The sequence below is a fragment of the Thunnus thynnus genome, chromosome 5 (genome assembly GCF_963924715.1).
Source record: "Thunnus thynnus chromosome 5, fThuThy2.1, whole genome shotgun sequence".
NCBI classification, from domain to species: domain Eukaryota; kingdom Metazoa; phylum Chordata; class Actinopteri; order Scombriformes; family Scombridae; genus Thunnus; species Thunnus thynnus.
The window spans coordinates 11,374,626-11,400,379 of record NC_089521.1 but is presented as its reverse complement, the minus strand read 5'-3'; the positions used below and the strand labels follow the sequence as shown (position 1 = coordinate 11,400,379).

Here is a 25,754-nt window from a genome sequence, read left to right as displayed (position 1 = left end):
GTATGTTTAAATCACTGTTATACAAAGTCTGACACAACTGAATGAAATAATTTGATCGATGGTCCACACCGGTAAGTCAGGGACTTGAGCTAGTTTTTTGGTGAATCAGCTAAAGCCTGAGTTTAATGAAAAGTATATATATAAAAAATAAATGTATTTTTATTTTGTGCATACACTGTGTAGTAATGTTTCTGTACCTTCCTCTCCAGGTGTCTCTCTAGTCTCAAGAGGGCTTCTGTTTCTCCTCCTAGCCACACCGCTGTGGTCAGGCCCTCTGTCTCAAAACCTGAAGAAACACAACATTTAAGTGTCCAAAACTGCTTTTAGTCGGTGACTAAGACACTGAGACATGCTGGATAGCATTTGTGTGCATACACCAATCCCAGTGCATTAATGTGCACATGAACACAACATACACACACCTACAAATAAAGAGAAAAACTCACCAAGCTCTTCCAGGGACGGGACTCCAAACTTGTCATCATGGTCTTCACTGATGGGTGTGGCACATTTCTTAATGTCCTCAGATGTGATAGTCTCTGCAGGCAGGCCCACAGCATCCATACAGTTGATTACAGCCTGGAAGCGCTTGTATGTCAGAGGAGGCTGACCACCATTTACTTGTATGATCCTTCAGGAAAGAAAAACAGCATTAAAAAGGTCATAAGCACAAACCGACAAACACATGGTTTGAAACAGGGGTATACATCCTACACAGTCACTCACTTGTCCAGATCATAGAGCGTGTGTGAAATCCGCACCACGACCTCCACTCCGGCCTCACTGGCTAATTTTTTGACAGCAGCATCACGTTCCTTGCCGAAAGGTTCAGAGTCATACTCATAAGATAGATGGGTGATCTGCCATTCCTGAGGAAAAATGTAATAAACACATGCACAGTGATAGATATAATCTATTGTATAATTTTCACCTGAAATTCATGCCAAAGATTGACTGACAGAGACAGAGACCACAATGCAGCATTTCCCCTGTATTCATCCTGCAGCTGCAGAATTAGGATGAGTGTTAAAATTTCACACAATCATTAATATGATTCATACCTTAAAAAGACGAGGGAAGACATCTGTAGGTTGACCTCTAATGACAAACAGGCGGGAGTTGCGTTTGCGCAGGCTGGCATCCAAGTCCTCTAAACAATGCAGCAAAAACCTTGAACCAACAGACAGAATAATAAATTAATTGATTAGCTTTATGTGCATGTGAGCTAACTTCCTGCCAAAGGTCACGGCTACACAAAATACACTAATCAGAGGCGTAGCTAATTTGATGTTTGTGTCACAAGGTAACATTTCCATGGTATTGTCTCTGAGAATTAATCTGGTTAGTAATGCAATAGTTGTAAGAATCAGACTGACATGTGTGGCAGTTAAAAAAAAGAGAAATGTTTGATTTCAACTGTCAAAAACTAAAAAAAAATATTTCCACATAGAAATAATCTGATTATCAACTGTGACTATTTATGTAATGTAACAAAATGTCAATAAAAAGGATTAAAAGTCTTGACAGCTCAACCCTTAAAAAGAAGAACGTAAAAAAATGAGAAAATTATAAAATTGCAGCTGATGATACATGATACTGCAACACTTCATTACACATCACAATGCAACTGAATTTTTCAATCCTTATTCTCAAGAATAAGCAAGTTAACTATCACCAGCATTACTGTACAATAGGCAACAATAGTTAGTGTCAAAATTATTTTCACAACCCACCATTTAAAGCAAGCATTACATGGGCAATTTTTCATCAAAACTTAAAATGAAAAAGACATAACCATAAGGATCAACTGCATAAACCAGCCTGTGTTACAGTAACTAAATGTTAGGCTTAGAATTAAATACTAAGCTTACAACTTATTTAATTGAAATTTAATAAACTCTGCAGAAACACAAGTATTTTGCATCCGCGTGAACATACTAGCACCGACATGAGAAAAAGAAAAAAAAAAAAGAAAAGAGATAATGTAATAAAATTGGCAGTTAAGGCCATCATCTGATGTGAACAATATACATAAAAAACAATATAACAGAACAAAAATCTCTCACACAATGCATTCATGCATTGTACGAACGCATGAAAGTGTTTTTAGTGTGAACAGACAGCCCTCTTTTTTTTTTCTTTTTTTTTTTCTAGACACAGCACAATATGCTGCTCTTCATAAGTAGCAGACAGAAAACGACACATAATGCAGCAGAGAAACCTGGAGGATGTGTCCTCTGTAAGTGCAGTACCTTCCTATCACTTGTTACTCTGAAAACAGAAAACAGGTGTAGATAATTTTGAATAATTTATGCTCCTGCATTTGTGTTTTCTCCTACAGCACAGCTCAGAGAAAAGAGCACCTAAAACCAGCACACTGACAAACCTGAACTCAAAATCAGAAAGAGTCAAACTTTATACTCACACAAGACTAATTTGGTGGACTTCTATTTGTCTCATTATCAATATTGGACTTCTTACAATCCTATCAATGTAATTTTTCTTTTCTTGTTTTTTACCTGCCCTTGTTATGGTTGGGTATCAAGATCAGGTTCCAAATAACCACTGTTAAGAATGAGTGATTTGTTAAGAATAATTCTGCTGACTGATTCCCAAACAACCGTTTACACCTAATAAACTAAAGGCCAGAACAACAACAAAGACTTTATTCCTAAAATCTGTGATGCTGATGTGCAAGTGTCTTTATCTACTACACAACTTTAAGCTTCTTACTCAACAAGTGGTCACAATTATTTTAAAAAAGTCTACAACACAACTCTTACTTGTTTGCCGACCACAGCATGTGTAACCAACAGTATTATTCGAGGAGTCTCTTGTAGTATAATCGTGAATATTGAATGCCATTGAATTCTGTCCTCCATTTAAGCAAACTATCATTCTCTTGTCCTCAGTTTTCACAAACCACATAATAAAAAATTAACCATTACGCAAAACAGCACAACAGCAGCAGCAGCCTCCAAACAAAGACCAGATTTATGTGTTTTGAGGCATTAAAAAGGAGAAACTTAAGATGAAGAGGATTGCTGCCATAAATAGCTCAGCTGGATCAGATACAGTGAGAAATAAACATGTCATTGTATTGAAAATACTGCCGATTAATATACTTAAAAGCTGTTTGATGTCCTGTGGAACAGTAACGGTGGGGAAATCTGAACAAAATGGATCTTTGTGACGAGCCAGAAATAGCATGCACATAGTAAATGAGGTACTGTAGTCTGACTAAAGGGGGAGGGTGTCTAGTAAGTGTGAGTGTGTTAAATCTACTGTAGGTCAAAGCTGTGAGAGGGCATGATGTATTTGACCATAACCACACACTGACCCAGTTTCCCCAGCCCCTCCATTCAGGGCTGAGCAGCAGAGTTAGTAAGCGGGAAAAGTGAGTGAGCATATCGTCATGGTGGTGAGGCACCATGCTCACTGCCTGGAGCCTTCAGACAACGTCTGCTCAGGACACTAAGGTCAAAGTCTTTCCTTTACACTTTGGCAAATAACTGCATGCTCAGTTGTGGAATGCAGTCTTAAAGATTCAAAGACCATATATATATATAATGTCCCGATATGTGGCAAATGAGCATACAAAGTAACTTGCATTCTTGTCAGCAACTATTTCCCAGAATTACTGAATGGCCAACTGATACAATCATACCACAGATAAAACTGAAAGAGACACAAATGGAGACTGCACGCTTACCCGGCTCTATGGATTTTCCATCACAAATCAGGGCTGATGATAATATTGGAAAACTGATCAATCCTAAACCTGCACTGCACAGTCGAATACAGAATAAATATTGGCATGACAACAAGAAAACAAACACTGCCAATCAATGTTTTTAACATCCTATATTTTAGTATTTTTCTGTTTTGGCCTAGGTTACCTTCTAATTAGACACCGGTTGGAGACACCCTACTAATACAAGGATGAATTGATGCCTGTTTTTTTCATGGTGCAACCACCCAAACCACAACTGAGTAGCAAATCTTGCCTGTTCTGGCTGCAATAAATGAGGAGTGCAATGACATGAGGAGGAAAGCAAACAATTCTTGAAAGAGCAACAGCCATCAGAGTATACAGCGCTTGGTGCAACAGAGTGGACAGATCAGAGGTCTGTGGACAAAAATGTTGTTTCCTGATATATGCATGTGCATGTGGAGAGTAAAATGATGCAAAGCCTAAAGGCACGTTAAACACCTGGTCCTATTTTAAAGCAAGATGTGTCAGTCTAGTTGAAATCACAAGGATTTCAAATTAATAAATTGTGGTTGTCTATGGACAGGTTTGTAAAAAAAAAAATTCTGTTCTTATTGCAGATTTCATTCTGAAAACTCTGTGCTTAGTTAATGTTATTTAGAAAGTATTCTTTTTTAATCTATACAACCATTATTCACAATATCCCCCACCCCCATGCTTTTGATGCATGCTTGCAACACAGGGGGGAGTGACCATGGCAACTTCAACATGGTGGATCACAATACTATTACAACATAGTATTACTATTACAATACACAGAGTGTGTTCACAGATGTTGCTCTGCATTTTGTAGTGCTGTCCTAATTCTCTAATGACAATTACATCCTCTATAGTGGATTTAATTTATTCTAAGATACAACAGTATTGATAAAGCAATGGTTATTAAAGAAGTGCAATCATGCATTGTAGATGACCTGAATTATGTCCATAGTTTTTTGACAACTGGAAACACACCATATGCATGTTACATACATTTTCCTATAAAGCGACCATAGAGTAAGTTGTCTTTTACAGGTGAGTTACTTTCAAATTTGCCAGTATTTAGAAATGTGCAAATCAGCTGAAGAGAATTAAATCAAAATGCTAACATATGGCACATCTGCATTGGCAGGTAGGTTGTGACGTCAGTGGAAGTGGGAGATGATTGGATAGGTCATCAGTAAGAATTTAATTGGGGTTTCATTGGATTTTGATTTTCAGTATTGATACATAATCTCCACCCATCTGTCACTCACATCTTTCAACATCCTGACATCCTGTCCTACTCACTTACCTCCACCTGTTGATGCCCACGTTGGAGGACCCGGCGAACCAGGGGTCCAGGATGTAGATGCAGCGCAGGGTGTCCGCCCCCGGGATGGAGTCCCTCAGAGAGGGGTTGTCGTGCAGCCGCAGTCCCTTCCTGAACCAATGAATGGTGTTGACCACCATTTCGCCTGCCTTAAATTAGTTAATTATCCCAGGTGGGGTCAAAAAGAGGGAAGGGTTCCCCCAACAAACAACAAAAAGGCGCCCTCTTGCGTTGTTTGGCAGCAGAATAGTCAGGTGTCCATTCACACCTGAGGACCAAACAGTTTTTTAAGCAGGTCGCTGGATTTGTGGGGTTGGTGTAACTTTAACCTTGCTCCATGAATATATCCACAGAGTTGGGTCTCTTGACCAGCAGCGGCCGCATGTGTGGACTGCAGGTAACCACAGCAGACGCAAAAAGAAAAAAAGAAAAGAAAAACAGCAACTCGGCACTTGTCTTGATTAGTAGCAACGACGAAGTGAACACATTACACGAAGATGAATTCCGGAAAAAGACGTTTTCAAGCAGCTGCGATGTTTGAACTGTTATTTTGCTATCGCATGAGTCGCGGTGTAATAAAGCTACAAGCTCACCAAAAGTAGAAACACGCAAAGCTTTCCGAGTAGTTTCCAAACGCAAATGTTAGACTAATTGTAATTGAAAAATGTACTCACCAACACGTTAAACATTGAGTATAAATTGATAGTCACGCCATGTAAACTCTCCGGCCATGCAAGACGTCCTTTCTGTATCAACATATCTCCTCCCACAGGCATACGCAGGGAGGAATGGCACGCTCTGATTGGTCAGAATAAACCCTTATGCAACCGTTCCTCCATCACGTTTCCTTAACGTGCTGTCCAACCCCTGCTGACACGTCATCTACGGTTGTTTTAAATAATCCAAACGTTGATATTCGGTCAAATTCTCCAGATGTTTTGTGACAGGGTCCAATTTTGGAGGTCAGAATTTAAAAAAACCCTAAACATTTCAACTACAAGCAGCTCATCAGAGGTTTTGGATAGAGTTATGTAGTAAAAGCTAGAAGTACCCGGATGGGCACATGCCGCGCGGCGAGGAGAGGGTGTGTTCGATTTGTTGCACAGTCCGCACCGCTCACACTGCAACTATACGTTTGGTCGCAGTTATGCAACCCCGCCCGCTTCTAGCAGCGATAATCCGAAAACAATGTCATGCACTTAAAATTACATAAAAGTGAACTGTGATATTAATTCTACTGTAGCGAATATTTAATCATATAAGATTATTGTCGTCTGCGACAAATAAGATTAGTTACAACACTTATGAAACAAAACAAAATAAAAAAACATGTAAATTACAGTTTCAGTTTTACATTGAGGAAATACTCCTTAGATCATAAATTACATTGAGCTGTTGTTGTTATTCTTGTTATTGTTAATATTCTAGTTATATGTCAACAAACCCAGCTGTATTCCTGAGGTGAAAATCTGTGTCAGAACCTTAAGTTGATTATCAGTGACAATTTATTTTGTCCAGTGCCTGTAATCTATCATTGTTAGAAATAATGAGTTTTATCTGACTTTTGTACTTACAGCTGTGACTCAAACAACGTGGCCTTGCTTGCATATACCAGTAAAATAAGCATTACATAGGTGTTGCCATTGTGTCATATGAGTTCAGTTCTTAGATTTGTCTCTATACACTTCCAGTCTGTGCTGTTCAGCTTAAGAGATTTGTATGACTATGGAAAAATTGAAAATTCAACTGTGAATTCAAATGTAAGTTGAACTTTAACTAACATTGTAAACGTACAGCATGACAAACCAGCATTACTGATAGAAATCCATTGTATTGTTTGTCATAATTGTGGCATACATTAATGCATTTTTTGTGTAACTTAAATAGTCTAAAAGCATCGTTTACCAAACTTGTTTCTACTCCACAATGAAAGTTTGATTTTAAGTAGGCCTACAGTTAGCTATTTTCTAATATAATCACTTTTGTGATTATATGCGAATTTTCTCTCCTACTATCTCATATCACACAGAAATGCCCGTCTAAGAGCAAAGAACACACTGTGCTGATACTGTATCCCCCTGGAGCAGGATGTCAAAATATATTATTGCCATGAACCCAGGCCTGTTAAGTCATACAGTATATCTATTATTGTAGTGAATATCTACCTATAAAGGCTTTCAATGTATTCAGAACATTACACCTTACATTTCTGTTTCTATTGTATTCTGTGTGCTATATTAATGGTAAAACTGATCTACCCGTTTAAAACATCCTGCTCAGTGATTCAGAAACCAAGGTCATAAGAGCTAAACTGCAAGCTTAATGTAAGGCAGTAAAGTCTGTTCTGTGGCTAATCCATAATAACTCCTGGCATTGTCATGAGATGTGTTTCTGCAGCTTTCTAACGCAAACCAGCTGCCTTGTTCGGCAGCTTCAGAAACTGCCTTTGTGGCCTAGTGTTCCCTCAACATACATCCGTCACTTCTTGAGTAAATTATAGTGGATTTGCCTAATCCAAAACACACTGTGTCTTAGGGCATACCCTGGCTTTCCAGCATCATGTAGTTAAAGTGGTTAGTTCAGGATATCTTACTGTACAAGAACTTTGAATTACTGACCGATGTTTGGTGACATTTTTTCAAACATACAAACTTTTGTGTCCAACTTTTGGCTAGTACTGAATGCTAGTTCACTATGAACCTTTCCTTACTTTTCACTTCTACCAAAAGCCAATTTTATCTATAGTATGCATTTTTCAAGCTAAAGAATTACAGTGATTAGTTTATTATGATTGCTCAAGGACCTGGTTACACTACACGATTAACAAGTAATTGAATCAGGCTGCGTTAAGATAACTTTTTTCCAACTTCACTGTAATATACAGGAGAAAACAAGTCATTCTGTTTAGCCTTGCAAAAGGTCACTAGATGGCAGTGTTAACCAGGAATTGTTTAAAGGTTTTTACATGCTTGAGGCACCTGATTTTAACAAGAAAATATAAGGTTTGCCATAAAATCACTTTTTTTAAAATTACCTCATTCTGTGTTCTGCTCCCTCTGACATGCTGCTCCCTCTGACATGCTGCTCCCTCTAAATTAAGTTTGATGAAAGCAGTCCGTCAGCTGGAGAGGCTAATTTGCACCCAACATAGTCACAAAACTGTGATATTAAATTATCCTCCAGGACTATAAAAGACCTTCAAGGGTCGTTTCAAAACCTGATTTAACCACTTTAATTTTAAAGGCATTAATTCTCCAAATTTCTTTGGTGCCCAACATTACAGCCGCTCTCCTCAAAGAATGGAGAAATTATGAAGTCATCTGAGGTTACTGAAAATAAATTAACTTAATTTTAAAATCATCTCTCTATTTTCTTTCTCTTTTATCCTCGCTGAACCTGCTGGAAGAGGACACTAATGTTCTGGAGCCAGGTCTCACATTTTCTCTGTTCATTATCCACTATAATTATAGGACCTGCTCTCAACAATGCCCCCTTTTCCCTGTCCTCTCCTCTTAGTCACACGCAAATTGTGTGACAATACCAGGAGACAAAGAACATGGTTAATTGGAGGTGGACATATCCTATCATATCCCGTCCAAGTCAGCCACATCACTACTGACTTTCTGCCTAATTTCCTAAAATATCTCACGAATACAGATGCTCTGTGATCTGTGAGTCCCCCCCTCTCACTCATATTATCAGCTTATCCAGCAAGGTTTGTCAGCTGTTTCTGACTTCTCTCATCCTGCTGCATTTACGTTGTTTAAATCTTTGTGGTGCTCTTTGATATACAAAGATATTATTCTGTTTACACCGTGCACATTCAGAGCAGGGAGACAAACTACTATAACTCAATGTTGGAGAAACGCGTTTTTTCTTTCATGTTGTCATTTGACTGTATTTCGATATCTTTCCAGCACAACACAGACATTGTACATACTGATATGCACATGCATCACATGTTTGTAGTGTATGATTTCAGCTATACATAGCTGTTGAAAATGTATTATCAATAACATAAAAAAGGAAAGTCTTGCAGTTGTCGGGGAAGATGCCTTTTTAAAAAAAATAGAATTTCATTACCAAACCACACACTAAAAAAATGGTGCTGAATAGCACTAAGAGTGGTTCTTTGGCTTTTACTGATAGGGGAACCGTTTTTGGTGCTATATAGCACTTTTGCCAAATGGTGCTACATAGAATAATTAGTGGTGCCATATAGCACTATATTGCTTCAACAAAAATGGTGCTAAGTAGTACCCAAAAGTGGTTCTATGTCTCGTAATCATAGGGGAACCTTTTTTGGTGCTATATAGCATATTTGTCAAATGGTGCTATATAGAACCATTAGAGGTACCATGGGGTTGGTGTTAATCGAGACATGGGTGAAATTAGTAAGATTGGGTGTTAGTCGAAAAATGGCTAAAATGAGTTGGGGGGGGGGGGGTTGTTACTCCAAAATTGGGTAAAGTGGGGGGGGGGGGGTTATTCGAAAAATGGGTAAAATGAAAAGGCGAGGCTCAGTGAATTCAAAGCGCGGCTCCGCACCATGGAAAAACAATTAGTAGCTAATGTGGTTAGCCATGCCCCCAGAATCCGGTGCGGGCCAACCTAGTGTAGCTCCTACTCTCCCGGTGGTTCCCGAGCGGCCAGGAAGCCAGGGTGGCTGAGTGACTGTCCGAAGGAAGCATAGCCCTAAGCAGAAGCCCACGGTTCACCTCCAACCAGTTCATGTTTCTAACAGGTTCTCCCCACTCAGCAACACACCTGCTGAGAAACCAACTCTGCTTATTGGCAGCTCCATAGTCAGAAACATGAAGTTAGCAACATCAGCAGCCATAGTTGAATGTATTCCTGGGGCCAGAGTGGGCGACATAGAATCAAATTTAAAACTGCTGGCTAAGGATAAACGTAAATATGGTACGATTGTCATCCATGTCGGCGGTAACGACTCCCGATTATGCCAATCGGAGGTCACCAAAATTAATGTTGAGTCGGTGTGTACATATGCAAAAACAATGTCGGACTCCGTAGTTTTGTCTGGGCCCCTGCCAAATCTGACTAGTGATGACATGTATAGCCGCATGTCACAATTCTACCGCTGGCTGTCGAGGTGGTGTCCAGCAAACAATGTGGGCTTCATAGATAATTGGCAGACTTTCTGGGGAAGACTTGGTCTGATTAGGAGAGACAGCATACATCCCACTCTGGATGGAGCTGCTTTCATATCTACAAATATGGCCAAGTTTATTAGTAGACCAAAACCATGACAACCCAGAGTTGAGATCAGGAGGCAGAGCTGCAGTCCTACACGCTTCTCTGCGCTTCCATTAGAGCAGTTACCCACCCAAAACCACATAGAAACTGTGTCTGTCACCCAACCACTTAAATCAATTAAATCCAAAGTAAACAGAAGAGGATTCATTCATAAAAATCTAATAAAAATTGAAACCACTACTGCAATAGTACAACAAAATAAGATAATTAAATGTGGACTCTTGAACATTAGATCTGTCATCTAAAGCCGTATTAGTAAACGATTAAATCTCAGATCATCATATTGATTTATTTTGTCTTACTGAAACCTGGCTGTGTCATGAAGAATATGTTAGCCTAAATGAATCCACTCCCTGCAGTCATATTAATACTCACATTCCTCGAGACACTGGCTAAGGAGGTGGAGTTGCAGCCATTTTCAACTCAAGCCTAATCATCAACCCTAGACCTAAATTTAATTATAACTCATTTGAAAGCCTTGTTCTTAATATCTCTCACCCAACCTGGAAAACTTTACAGCCAGTTCTATTTGTTTTAGTGTACCGTCCTCCTGACCCATACTCTGAATTCCTACCTGAATTCTCTGAGTTTTTATCAAACTTAGTCCTTAGTACAGATAAAGTAATTATAGTAGGTGATTTTAGTATTCATGTGGATGTTGATAATGATAGTCTTAGCACTGCCTTTATCTCATTGTTAGACTCAATTGGCTTCTCTCAGTGTGTAAATAATCCCACTAATAATCCCACTGTCTTAACCACACCCTCGACCTTGTTCTGATTTATGGGATTGAAATTTAACATTTAATAATTTTTCCACAAAATCCTATTTTATCAGACGATTACTTAATAACTTTTGAATTCCTATTACTGGATTACACACCATTAGACAAAAACGTCTTCACTAGATGTCTATCTGATAGTAAGTAGCTAAATTTAAGGAAGCAATTCCATCAATACTGAATTCAATGCCATGTCTCAATACTACAGAGGACTCTTATGTTAACTTAAGTCCCTCCCAACTTGATAATCTTGTTTATAGTGCTGCAGGCTCATTACGAATAACACTCAACTCCATCACCCCCTTAAAAAGGAAGATAATAAAACATAGGAGGTTAGCTCTCACAAACTCTAAACTCCCAAACCCGCAAATTAAAGCAAAGATTGCGAAAATTTGAAAGGATTTGGCGTTCCACCAAAGTGGAAGAATCTCGCTTAGTCTGGCAAGATAGTCTTAAAACATATAGGAGGGCCCTCTGTAATGCCAGAGCCGCCTATTACTCAGCATTAATAGAGGAGAATAAAAACAGCCCTAGGTTCCTTTTGGCCAGGCTGACAAAGAGTCATAACTCTATTGATCCATGTATTCCTATAGCTCTCAGTAGCAATGACTTTATGAGCTTCTTTAATGACAAAATTCTAACTATTAGAGGCAAAATTCACCACCTCCTGCCCTCAACAGGCACTGATTCCTCCCCAAACACAGGCACCTTAGAAACAGCTGTAAATCCTGACATATATTTGGACTGTTTTTCTCCAGTTGACTTTCCTGAACTAACTTCAATGATTTGTTCAGCTAAACCATCAACCTGTCTCTTAGACCCCATCCCAACTAGGTTGCTTAAGGAAGCCTTACCCTTAGTTAGCGCTTCTTCACTAGATATGATCAATCTGTCTTTAGTAACAGGCCATGTGCCACAGTCTTTTAAAGTAGCCGCAATTAAACCTCTTCTTAAGAAGCCTACTCTTGATTCAGGCATTTTAGCCCATTATAGACCTATATCTAACCTTCCATTTCTCTCTAAGATCATTGAGAAAGCAGTTTCTAATCAGTTATGTGACTTTCTACATAACAATAGTTTATTTGAGGATTTCCAGTCAGGATTTAGAGCACATCATAGCACAGAGTACTATGATGCACTGGTGAAAATCACAAATGACCTCCTAACTGCATTGGACAAAGGATTTGTCTCCATACTTGTCCTGTTAGATCTTAGTGCCACATTCAACACATTTGACCATCAAATCCTTTTGCAGAGACTGGAACATTTAATTGGCATTAAAGGAACTGCATTAAGCTGATTTAAGTCCTATTTATCAGACCAATTTCAGTTTGTACATGTTAATGATGAATCCTCCATGAAGGCAAAAGTTAGACACGGAGTTCCACAAGGTTCTGTACTTGGACCAATACTATTCATCTTGTATATGCTTCCTTTAGGTAATATTATTAGGAAACACTCCATAAATTTTCATTGTTATGCAGATGATACCCAATTATATTTATCAATGAAGCCAGATGAAACCAATCACTTAAACAAACTCCAGGCATGCCTTAAAGACATGGATGACCTGCAATTTTCTACTACAAAACTCAGATAAAACTGAAGTTATTGTGCTTGGCCCTAAACACCTTAGAAACACATTATCTAATGATATAGCTACTCTTGATGGCATTACCATGGCCTCCAGCACCACCGTAAGGAATCTGGGAGTTATCTTTGATCAGGATATGTACTATTACTCCCACATAAATCAAATTTCAAAGACTGCCTTTTTTCACTTATGTAATATCGCAAAAATCAGGCACACCCTGTCCCAAAAAGATGCAGAAAAACTAGTCCACCCATTTGTTACTTCTAGGCTGGATTATTGCAATTCCTTATTATCAAGCTGCCCTAACAAGTCTTTAACCCTTAGATGCACGAGTGACTGGACCCTACACTCTTCCATAGTGGGTCAAAAATGACCCATATTAGAATCAATGTGTTTTTATGCCATTTTTGTCATTTTGGTTAAGAATAATCACTTGTATAATGTTTAGTATTATATTTAGGACCACACGAATGATTTCATGTTTGAAATATCTTTATTTTTCACTTTTTAACATTTTTGAAAAAGAAAATTACTCAGAAGAGCAATAGAAAAATGTGAACATCTATTGTGTGTATGTGTGTGTGTAACTGTCCAGTCATTGACAGTTCCTCTCTCTTTTCCCTGTTTTGCCTTCTTGTCTCATCACTGTTTGCAGTTCAGACAAACTACCTGTTTCTGGCTGTGATCATTGCACACAGGTACATTGCATTTCCCACACCTATTGTTGACTTTGCGATTTTTGTTACTCAGGCAGATCTGACACCTCTTTCTCTTTGGTTGGCCCTGTCTGCTTCTTTCCTGTGGCTGGGTTGTGGCTTTTGTCACCCCACACCTTTCCATTGCTTCAATAATCGGGGTTTGCAGTTGGGGGCAGCCTTCCAGTCGACTCCTCATGTGTGGTGTGACAAGCTCTTTGTGATGTCCTTGTTGCCTATAGTCAGGTTACTGCATAGCCACACCGCTAGGTTAATGTTAGCATGCTTAACACATGTTGCATCCAGTAACTAGGCCTTGCATGCAACTAACCTCATTTTAACCTGGCACCTTTAGCATACACCAATTGGCCTTGAATAGAGAACCACACAGTTAAGAGGTTAAAACCTAGTTTGGCGCCCCTTTTGTTAAATAAATGCTTTTGGATATACCTGTTGTCTGTTTTAATGTTGCACAAGAATGAGTTTTGCCAACCCCTGCTCTGTAAAGAACTCCAAATCCTTCAACCATAACTAGCTATTGATATGGTGATTTTGTTTACAGTTATTAAATTAATTATTAATCAAAGTCCCAAATTCATAGATTAGTACACTTTGAATTGGCTATCTTTTTCCCTGAGTCCAGGGTGGTGCCCCGTTATTAATTCTTATTAATAATTTTATTGATTTTAATAATTAATTATCTTCGATAATCATTAATTATTGCTGATAGCCAAACTTATAGCCACAGCCCAACAGTGTTCATGAAGAAATGGGTAAAATTATTAAGACTGGGTGACAGCCGAAAAATGGGTAAAACGAGCAAGGGTCGGGGGTTGCCCGAAAAAGGGCCGAAAAATGGCGAAAATGAAAAGAGAGTGAGATCTTCCCCAAAATGTGATAAAGTGAATATGGGGTGGGTTTTAATGGTGAAATGGGTAAAATTAGTAAGATTGGGTGTCGGCCATTAAATGGATAAAACGAATAAGGGCCGGGGGTTACCGGAAAAATGGCAGAAAAGGGGCGAGAATGGAAATAGAGTCAGATCTTCCTGAAAACCTGTTACAATGAGTGCGGGATGGGTGTTAATGGAGAAATGGGTCAAATTAGTAAGATTGGAAATCGGGTAAAACGAGTAAGGGCCGGGGATCACTCAAAAAAATCGCGAAAATGAAAAGAGTGTTGGATCTTCCTGAAAACCTGATCAAATGAATACGGGATGGGTGTTCGTGAACATTTGGGAAAAATAATTAACCCTCGTGTTGTCCTCTAGGTCAAGGTGACCCGGTGGCCGAAAACGTCCCTTTGTGCGTGTGTGCAGTAGGATATGTCGTGCACATGACATTTGTGATTCTTGAAGCGGTTGTTTTTGAATAATAGGAAGAAAGTAAGAAAAAAAGAATAAAGGAAAAAAAAGATGACACAAACACTTCATATCACAGAGCCGCTTTATTGTAGCCCTCGCGTTGTCCTCTGGGTCGAGGTGACCCGGCGGCCGAAAACGTCCCTTTGAGTGAGATCGCAGAGCCGCTTTATTGTAGCCCTCGCGTTGTCCTCTGGGTCGAGGTGACCCGGCGGCCGAAAACGTCCCTTTGTGTGCGCGTGCGTGCCGTAGGATTTCCCGTTGCGCGTGACATTTGTGATTCTTGAAGCGGTTATCTTTTTTTTTTGAGTAATAGGAAGAAAGTAAGAAAAACAAAAAAAAAGAATAAAGGAAAAAGGTGACACAAACACTTCATATCACAGAGCCGCTACTTTATTGTAGCCCTAGCATTGTCCTCTGGGTGGAGGTGACCCGGCGGCTGATAACGTCCCTTTGTGTGTGCATACGTATGTACGTGCCTGGGTGCGTGCAGTAGGAGTTCGCGTTGTGCATGACGTTTGTGATTCTTGAAACAGTTATCTTTTGGTTTTTTTGAATAATAGGAACAGAGTAAGAAACAGAATAAAGGAAATGATGACACAAACACTTCGTATCACAGAGCCACTACTTTATTTTAGTTATCCTTTTCTTTGTTGTCATCGTAACAAAAGGTCACACACACAAAAAAAAACTAACACACATCACTTTAGTCAGTTCTGTAAATTTCGTCGGGACCATCTCTGTATGGTGTCGCACATGCTGACGAGGTGCGAGCAGACCTGGATCGTCTGAGCGTCGTTGAAGCCGTCATCCCAGCGGAACTCTTCTGTACAGGGGATGAGGCTGCCGCCGCCACCGTTGCTGCCGGGGCTGAGAGAATTGGAGCGTCTCAGCGGCAGACGAGGCTGGACTCTGTCCCCGCGGTCTCCCTTTTCTTCTTCTTCTTCTCACTGTCTCTCTTGTTACCTTCACGCGCCCTCGTTCCTCCCCCCGTAAGCATCAGGTCTCCGTGACCCGACGTTGCCGCTTCTTCTCCTCTATGTCCTCTCCGTCGCCGTTCCCCTCACGTACACGCCCCCGTTCCTCCCCGTAAGCATCGTGTCTCCGTGACCCGACGCGAGGTCGCTCCTTTCCTTCCTTTCCTTCTTCTTCTTCTCCTCCTCCGTGACCTCTCCCTCACCGTTCCCCTCACAGGCACGTCCCGTTCCTCCCCGTCGGCGTCGGGTCTTTCCTCTATGCTGTAGTGTGCTGGGGAGAAAACAGCGAGAAGAGGGACTTGGCACGACTGAACAGACTGGTGAGGGGGGCTGGCTCTGTTGTGGGCACAGAGCTGGATCCTCCGGTCACAGTGGCGTGGAGAGGAGGACACTGGAGAAAGTGCACTCCATCCACTCCAGAGGAGTGTGTTCAGTGACAGACTATTATCCCTACCGAGCCACACAAACAGACTTGGTAAACTCTTTTGCATACATAATGTACCACAGTTCAATCTCCTCAAGGGACCATATAGTTTTTTCTATTCTTTTTTTATTGTATAATATTTTTCTTTTTCAGTCCTTAAGAGCATTTTTTTTTGTCTTGTTTTTCAGGTGTATTTAATGTTTATTTTTGTCATGTGTGTATGCTGCTACTGGATACTTGAAATTTCTAAGTCTAAGTCTTCCTTCCCTTCGTCCTGCTTCTTTTTTCTCCTCTGCGTCCTCTCCCTCACAGTTTCCCTCACTCACACTCACACTCACACTCACACACACACACACACACACACACACACACACACACACACACAACTCCCAGCTTCCTCCTCTGACTCACTGAGCAAGCATGAATTGTCCGACCGAGCTCTCTCAACCCTCAACTATGTCCCACCCCTTGAATAAAACAGACCAGCTCACACATCAGCAAGCCAGAGTCAGAAGGCTCTGGGAAAGGTAGGAGATGAAAGGAGAACGAAAGGACAAAGAGACCGCGGCGCAGTCTTTTTCTCTTTATTCTTTTTACGTATTGTCTTTACTTTTTGACTTTATGTATATATTTTTTTTATTCTTTTTTAAAATTTTTATTTATTTATTTAATTATTTCTTTCTTTCTTTATTTATTTAGTTTTCTTTTTTTTTTAGCGCTGGACTCCGAGGACGAGGAGTGTGAGAGGATGCATAGCGACTGCATCGGCAGTGAGAGGTGAGTATGAAGAAAGAGGAGGAGAGGGGAAGAAGAGGATGAGAGGACAAAGAGACCGCATCAGGAGAACGACGCTATTTTTAGTTTTATTCATTCATTTATTTATTTTTGCTCTGGACTCTAAGGATGGCTCAAAAGAACCTCTCAGCGCCGGAGGGACCCGGCGTGCCCCGCGAACCTGGCTCAGACTCCGAGGAGGAGGATTATCAAGGATAATTAACTAATTATAACAATTAATAGAATTATTAATATGAATTAACAAATACGGGGCACCACCCGGAAACCGGGACCAATAACCAAACAAGGTAGTCTCATAAAAGGAGTTCACCTAGAATGTTAATATCTGAGAGATATCAACATTCAAAGGTGAACAAAGAAGGGTGAATTCGAGCTCTGACTCCCTCAATCAGCCACTTTTCACAATATTACACACAATAATGACAGAAGAACTTCTCTTTAAAGATATAACAGTGTTTATTAAATTTAGTAAGATTAACAAAGTTAACAAATGCTTCATTCAATAAACAACTATTCTAAAATCTAATCCTACCAAACAAAACACAACAGCTATGTACAGGGTTGGACACATGCAGGGGAATGCGTGTGTGTGTGCGCATGTAACAAGATGGTGACGGGGCCTGACATGATGACGTCGTCGGTCTGCAACGTGGACGTGACTATGGGAGGAAGCCATGTCGCGTGAGAACCGGATGGCAGAAATGTGGCGGTGTCTTGGTTAGACAGAAGCAAGATGGCGGCGCCTGGTGGACGGCGTCTCGCACTCACCCACTTCTGTGGAAAACACACGTGTCTGATGGTGGATAAGGAAAGACGAAGCAAAGCTTTATCCGACGTTATCTGAGGACGCTGGTTGCAGCAGCGGTCTCTGTCGGATTCGGGAATGTGTTCGGGTGAACACGGGCGAAATCTCGTCTCGTCCGGCGAGGGGAGTCTTCGATGAGGGGAAAACACGTGCGTGGGGTACCCCCTTTAGTCAGCTGACTCAAAGAGGAACGGTAGTTACCCCTAGCTCAGTGACATGGGAAAGGCGTGTGCTTCAGGGCACGTTCAGTTTTTAAAGGGGCGGTGATGTCATGGCTGCATCATCAGGACGCTCCGCTGTGCAGGAGCATCTCCGCCAATGAGGCTGTATGTTGACTGTTCCCTGCTGAGGTGTGAAAATTGCAAAGCATCCTTGGAAATGGAGTTTGCAATGGACTCCCATTGTCTGTAAGCAGCATTTAGGCGCTATTCCTTTGTCTCAGGGGAAACAAAGGAACAAAGCACCTCGTGGTCAGGCCTCACAGGTTACATGTAGGCCCTCTCTGTGTGACCTCGTGGTTTGAGGCCCAACATTACCAAATGGTGACTTAAAAGATTAAGAATCCTGTACTAAATGCTTACTGAGAAACAATATATTATCCTTTTAAATCTTTTATATTTCTTTTTTTCAGCAAATAAATTCTATGCTAACAAGTCAGGGAAAAAATAAATATATAAAAACACACACACACAACAATATATTGCCCTTAAAAAGTACTACCACAAATACAATATAGAAATACAAAATATTGCAACAAATGCAATATAGAAATACAAAATATTGCAAAAAATACAATATAGAAATACAAAATATTGCAACAAGCTTAAAATATGTTAAATTTTGTGGAAGAGAGTCCTGATTTACAAATATTCTGGCCCATAGCCATTTACTGCAGCCCTGTAAGCAGGTCTCCTTTTGGCCTACAGGCTTAGTCCTACATTAGATTTTCTGAACAAAATAAAGAACTAGTCAAGAGTTTTTAACATTAGAATGAGTGTGAGTGAGTGAGTAAGTGAAAATGAGTAATACATACACTCGCAAACTGAGTTTGAAGTTAACTTTTTTCTCAGGGCATTTTTTGCCCCCCTTTAATTGATTTTCAAGGGCATATGATGCATTTTCAGCATTTTTTCCTCAAGCCCCCATTATTTCCAAATCCTGAATTGTATCCATCTTCACACGCAAAAACAATCGAAATTCAACAGATTTCAACATATGGCACTTCCTCCATTGACCAGCACGGCACGACTCGACAATTGTATCCCACCCATGTTGTGTTGCCTGTTGTGTTTCTTCATTACACAACAGACCTGTGTAGCTAGTCAAGAAGGTAGGAGGAGCTGGCATGATTTCCTACTACTGTCCGTCTCCCGGAGACCGACACAGTGTCTGTGTGTTTAATGAGAAAGCAACGTGGTTGCATTCCAGCTTAGTCTTGTTTGGCCAAATAGCGATCATAACATTGCTTCACCTATAAACACAACTAGGGCTGGGCGTTGAAATAATCTCAGTACAGGATAGCAATAAAATTCATGTCAATAATGATATCATAATATTAATAAAATAATAATAATGAAATAAACACGACTATAGTCAGTCAGTCTGCAGTTTTTGGCTTGCATGTCAAAGTACATGCCCATTTCCTACAGCAAAGCAAAGTCAACGCTAGTGCTATCATTAGCAGGGCTATGACTATCTGGAATGCCTGTCACTCCAGAGTAAGGTAAGCCAATGACAAGTTGCCCACTCCCAAACACACACAGCTAAAACAATATTATTTCCTCAACAAAGGAGCAGAAAACAAGCTCCAGAGCGATAGCAAAACATAGTTTACCCCTTTTGTTTTTCCTGTTGGTAGTCTAAAGGTCATAATAAGCACACATTTCACAACAAAACCGCAGCATGTTGCTCCCCAGCCACAGCTCATTGCTCCCCAGACACAGCGCGTTGATCCCCAGCCACAGCTCACTGGGCCTACCTGCAAAAAGTCGGTTTGCAGGTCGGGTCAGGTTTGGGTGGTTGATTAACGTATATTTGCAGGAGTTGGGCAGTGTGGTTTCGCTCTCACTGGTCAGCGGCCACAGTGCAGCAGAAGCCTCTGTGTGTGTGTCTGTGTGAGCAAGCAAGCGCACCTAAACAGCTTTGCTGAAACACGGTGCAAAACAACGTTAGGGATCTTTAATGTAATTATGTGAAGTGTAAGCAAGGAAAAAGACATCACCTGCGATAGTCTCACACCGCAAGCATGCCAGCGCGAGCACCAGGATGTTGACTACACCACATTTAACGGCAACAGATGTCACTAATGAGAAGGAATTTCTGATTCCTACATACAGAACGTTTATTGGACTCCCCCTCATCCACTAATCCCTGATAATGGACACCTTTTCCTTTACATATTTGCACAGCCCTATTATGTGCCATTGACATCAAAGCAAATTCCTAGTGCACTTATACTTGGTAACTTAAGTGTTTTCTGATTCTGTTCATCACTGCAATCAAACAGATTATTAATTTTAAATCAATTTGAAGTTGCAAATAACTTAGTATATCTCACAGGCTGATGAAGCAGTGTGATGCACAGGTTGTCTTCTTGATCCGTGTATGCATCAAGGGCGTGGAAGTCAGTTTCCTCCCCAGGTGTAATGGCCAACCATTGAGTTGTTGATTGGACACCGTAAACATGCACATGCTCAGAGTAGCACCAAGTTTTGTTGAGTCTTCCACACAATTTCCACTGACTGCAGTACTTCACAATGTGTATAACTTATTTTAAAAAAACTTGGATTTCCTCAGCATGCACAAGGTAAAAGATTAAGAAGTCTCCAGTGGTGTATTTGACTGTCGTACAGTAGTTGTTTAGTTTTCCAAAGCGTCTCGCTCAATTCAGCTGTGTCCTCTGCAATAATCTCTCTAAGCTCAGAGGGTAGTGCACACAAAGATTAAATTCTATTAGATTCTATTAAAGAGTATGGGACATCCTCCGAACCAAGGTTTCCAGTTGATTGTGCTTCCCAGCACTGGCGCATTTGATAGCGCCTTGCCAGAGTCTTCGCAATATTCTGGTAGTTGTTTACAATTGATGAAAGGCATTTAAAGTACACGAATTTGGCCTCGTATGTGAGATACCAATGTGCTCTCAGTGGACCGTGCTGTTTGATTAATCGAGGATAGTGAACCAGAAAGTGAATCTTTGGGGTGAATTTCTCAAAGAAAAAGCTTCTGAAAACTACAGAAATTCTGTGATGAGAGCAGACAGTGAACTCAGCCAACTTGTTTTGATCACAGGTGCAAGAACTATGTCACATATAGATCTAAATAGCAAATAGAGACCCCAGTAAGTGTTTTCCTGAGGGACGAAGCTTCCAATTAAAAGAGGTAAGAGTTGAAAAAGGGTCAGTTTTTCAACTGCTTTTTCTGGGATGACACTTTGCTGCAGAGCAGATGGCTTCAGTAAAACAGGCCTGTGAGTGACATCGTTTTGTCCAAAGGAACTGTTGTAGCTGGTCATTAAACTGTTGTAGTGTTAGCAGTCTTTCATGGCTAAGCTTTAGCAAGACTAATTTCAGGACCTGTGGAATGACCCCTTCAAGAGTATCATGCATCAAGTCAGGCAGAAAGGATTGAGTAACCTCAAAATGAGGCAGTTTATCAAAAGGGCAGCGTCCAGTAACACCATACAAAGATCTACCATCTGGCACTTGTAAATGTCTATGGTGTGTGTCAGGAGTCCGGAGAATACACTCACTTTCCTCAGTTTTGTTACCAATATCGCTGTGATGGAACAGACAGAACCGGCAGATCCGTCGCCGACTAAAACAAGTATTGAAGCCAGCCAAAGAATGGGCTGATAAATTATCAGCACAAATGGAAGTCACAGAGCCTTTGAGAACACGGGACTGGTCCTCAAAGTCAACTGATACACCACGGCACTGAAGTTCACAAAGGTCACAAAGAAGAGGATGCAAAATTGGCTCATAACCATACTTCTGAAACCATCAGTTTCCAACAAGTACAGCCACATGTATATTTTGAAGACTGGAATGATATTTCCAAGAACAAAGTAGACACTTGCACAATTTTGTGAATCTGCTTTTTGGATCCCAAACAATTTACAATTTAAAATTCATCAGTATATAAATGGAGCCTCAACTGTGTCTCAGAGCATTTAAAAAAAAGCATGCTGTTGAAAAATTAATCCATCTGTGAAGTCTTGAAGTGTTTCAAAAACTGTGTCCTCCACAACATAATGAAAAACATCATCTCTTGAGAATATTTTTCCAAAACTTCCAAAATAGGAATGTACTGGAAAGTCTCTTTTCTTCCTGTTGAGTCATATCCAAGTAAATACTTGACTGGTTCAATTAACCCAAACTCTCTTATACAGTATCTCACAAACTGATAGTCCAACACAATAACATCAAAACATTTCCCAAAGAGGTTGTCTTTAACCAAGGACTTCAAGTTTGAATGACAATCTCAATATTTGCTTCTTCAAAACAGAACTGTAGAAGGTCTCTAGATTGTTCATTAAAAAGTTCAATCAATGTTTTCACCTAATGAGTAATAGTATGCCAAATAGTTTTGGGGAGAATGTGCTTTTCTTGAAGTTTTAAACAAAACAATGCAAAATGTCTCTCAATTAGCGATCTGAGCCCACATATTTTTTCAGAAAAAGAGATATTTGGTTCTTCAGAATCAAAAGTCTCCTCCAAATCGATAAAGGTAGCTAAGGTCCCTGGAGCCTTTCTTTCTTAAGTTTTTGAGTCCAAAAAACATGGACACACAAAGGAGAGCAGAGGAGTGGGGGGGGGGGCTGAATTACTCGAATCTGCCAACTTATAATACACAATATAAATAACATAAAAAGATCAATAGCTACACTAAAGAAATTGCTATTCTGGTAAACTACACAATTTCAAAAAAGGCATTCCTTTGATTTTAGGGAGCACTCATCAAAATGGATGAGAACCACTACATTATCCACCTTATTTTCAACAGAAATACGGCTGTGGCCATTTTACCTTTTTTTGTGCAAGACTTCCAGTCAGGCACTTCCGGTCGTTGGCTAGCTAACATTAACTCTCTTTTCACAGCAGCAGCTAACACAACTCTTTGGACAACCACAACTTTTTTTTAGGATCTGGCATTATATCAATAAACTGAATTGAATTGAATGATGGCTTCGAGGAAAACCAGAATTGTTTGTGCAGTCAGGGGGTGCCATAACAACTGGTACAAACGAAAGATTTTCTTGGAGGAGGAGTGTTTTGAACATCGACCGCATACGAGAGCTGAGTGTGGATGCGAGGCACCCTACGACCTTCATCCACCTCCGAAGAACGAGGAATTCCTTCGCCGGTGGTTAAAAGCTTATAATTTGAAGAAACCACCTAAGCGACCGTATGTTTGTTCTTTCCATTTTGTTGACAAAAGACCCATGGAAGACCACCCGATACCAGAGAGGTGGCTGGGCTACGAAGCCCCAATTAAAACTCCAAGGTCTTGTCAAGAGATCGACAGCCGCAGGTAACGGACATTTGAATGGCTAACAGTTAACGTTTTCTAAGCTAGCTAATGTTAACTCTTAAAAGTAACTTAGTGTCAGTTGGCGCCCCTAATGACAGTTAATATATCATCTCATACAAAGCTTGTCCAGCAAACTGTCTTTAAGATAAATTATACTGTATAATGCTCATCACTGCTAGCACAGGGCATATGCAAAATGTAGTAGATATTAGCTTCTGGTGTGTTAAATTACTTGTAAATAGTCTGGGTATGTTTTATGTTGTATGCTAAACTGGTGGTGGTCTTATGTTTGGCAGATGACAGGCACTGTGATGCTGAGGTTGACCAGACTGGTCCACTGTCAGTGACACCACAGCGTAAAGATGCTGACACCCAGTGGGAGGTTCAGGCGCTGATGGATCACAGCTACTCATCAGGAGAAAATAAGAAACTTGTATGTGACAGGGAAGCACAATGTGGTGGAGAAGAACCCATTGCCCATGCCATCCTGAAGAATGACACTAGCTCTTTGTTATACACAGGCCTTTCTCTCACCGTCTTTTTTTAATCATGTTAAATATCTTCAGCAGTTCTACAAAGCAAACTTTAAAATGCACATAACAGATCAAATATTGATGACCATGATGAAGTTGAAGTTGAATTTATTCCAGGGTGATCTTTCAGAAAGCTTTGCTGTGTCCCAGGGGGTAGTGAGTAGGATCCTCTTCTACTGGATAGACACAATGGAGGAGCACATGAGGATTTATATTCCTTGGCTGCCACAGGAGACAATCCAGAGCACAATGCCTCAGTGCTTCAGGGAGAGGTTCCCCAACACAACCTGCATCATCGACTGCACTGAGACCACGCTGCAGAAACCACATAATCTTGACTCCAGAGGCCAATCATACAGCCATTATTATTCCAGTAATACTCTTAAGTATTTAGTTGCTGTTGCCCCGTGTGGACTTGTTATGTTCATTTCTCCTGCTTATGGAGGCAGATGTAGCGACAAGTTCATTACTCAGGAGTCTGGCTTTCTTGAGTACCTGCGTCCTGGTGATGAAGAGATGGCAGACAGAGGTTTTACTATCAGAGATTTGTTGTTCGAGAGAAGAGTTAACCTGCATTCACTCAGAAAAGAGGGCAGTTGTCTGACGAGGATGTCACAAGCACAAGGAGGATTGCAAATGTCCACATACATGTGGAGTCATCAGGAGGCTCAAGGTGTTCAAAATAATCTCCCAGACTGTTCCCATCAACCTGGCACACAAAATGGACAAAATCCTCCGAATCTGTGCAGCACTTGTGAACATGTGGGGTGAGATCATCCATGAGGATGCTGACTGAGGATGGTAGTTCACGTTTGCATAGATCCTGAACCTGTATATTTGTAAATATTTACTTATTTGCCCTGTTGAGTGGACCTGCTTACACAGCCCGTAGTGCCTTGATTTACTCAACTTGATTGTCATTTGTACACATTTCAATTTTTAATCCTGTTTTCATTTCAGTTGCTAATGTAATTTGTTGTATTTACTCATATATTGAGCCAGTGGATATGCTCATAAACTGAACCTGTAACAGAACGTGTAAGGAAATTATTTATATTTTATTAATAATTATTATTGTATGTGCATAACCTGTCAAGAAAATATATTTCACTTTGGATTTGCCTCAAACATATATTTCAGGTATTTCAATGCTGCACTGCTGATTATTATTAATATTATATCTTTTTTGAATGAACTGTAAATAATTACAATGCACAAAGAAGAGAGTGTGTCTTGGATGATCTTAAGTTTTATACTGAACAGTTTTTGTGTTTGGCACCTTGATGTTTTTACTTTTATAATGACTTTTCAAGCACTGAATGATATCAAATGATTTTTGAGACTATTTAAATGTTCACAGATACAAATAACTAATAAAACTCGTGTCCAACTTAAATATGCCTCTTTGTCATTATTGTATTTTTCATTGTTTTCATTTCAGTTGCTAATGTAATTTGTTGTATTTACTCATATTGAACAAGTGGATGTGCTCATAAACTGAAACACATGTAAGGAAAGAACTAGGAAAAGCTTATTATTGTATGTACATCAACTGGCAAGAAGATATATTTCACTCATGGAATTTATTAAACTCATGGAATTTGTTTACATAGAAAGTGATTACAATTATTCACTATTAAATGGTAAAACATCACTAAATTAAAACATTTAATTCATATGGCATTCATTTAATCCATGGAAGTTATATGTAGAAGTTCACAATTACTATTAAATGTAAAACACCACTTAATGTATACAACTGAAGTGCAAGCAATAAAAAAAAAAAGGAACTAGCATTATGTAGGGTCAGCTTACAGTTAATCAAGTTAACAGTACACGATATTACAGACACCGGAAAGCTATTGTCTGACATTCCAATGATGACAATGACTGACAATTAACCATAGAGGGAGACTATTTG

General features: G+C 40.0%; 1 protein-coding gene across 3 annotated transcripts in view; it reads right to left on the bottom strand.

Annotated features, from left to right (window-relative positions):
• Nucleotides 1-25,754, bottom strand: part of cry1b (cryptochrome circadian regulator 1b) — a 40,292-nt gene that overhangs the window by 7,822 nt on the left and 6,716 nt on the right. Inside the window, exons 1-6 of one of the 3 annotated variants that reach the window (XM_067589211.1) lie at nucleotides 5,738-6,355; nucleotides 5,046-5,212; nucleotides 1,062-1,170; nucleotides 727-869; nucleotides 447-631; nucleotides 198-286 (exon numbers count right to left, since the gene is read on the bottom strand). In XM_067589211.1, coding sequence (XP_067445312.1) covers nucleotides 198-286; nucleotides 447-631; nucleotides 727-869; nucleotides 1,062-1,170; nucleotides 5,046-5,212; nucleotides 5,738-5,839 — 795 coding nt within the window. In that variant the 5' untranslated portion in view covers nucleotides 5,840-6,355. Of the gene's footprint in view, nucleotides 1-197; nucleotides 287-446; nucleotides 632-726; nucleotides 870-1,061; nucleotides 1,171-5,045; nucleotides 5,332-5,737; nucleotides 6,356-25,754 lie in introns of those variants that run through there. The other 2 variants (XM_067589212.1, XM_067589214.1) reach the window with 2 other exon arrangements.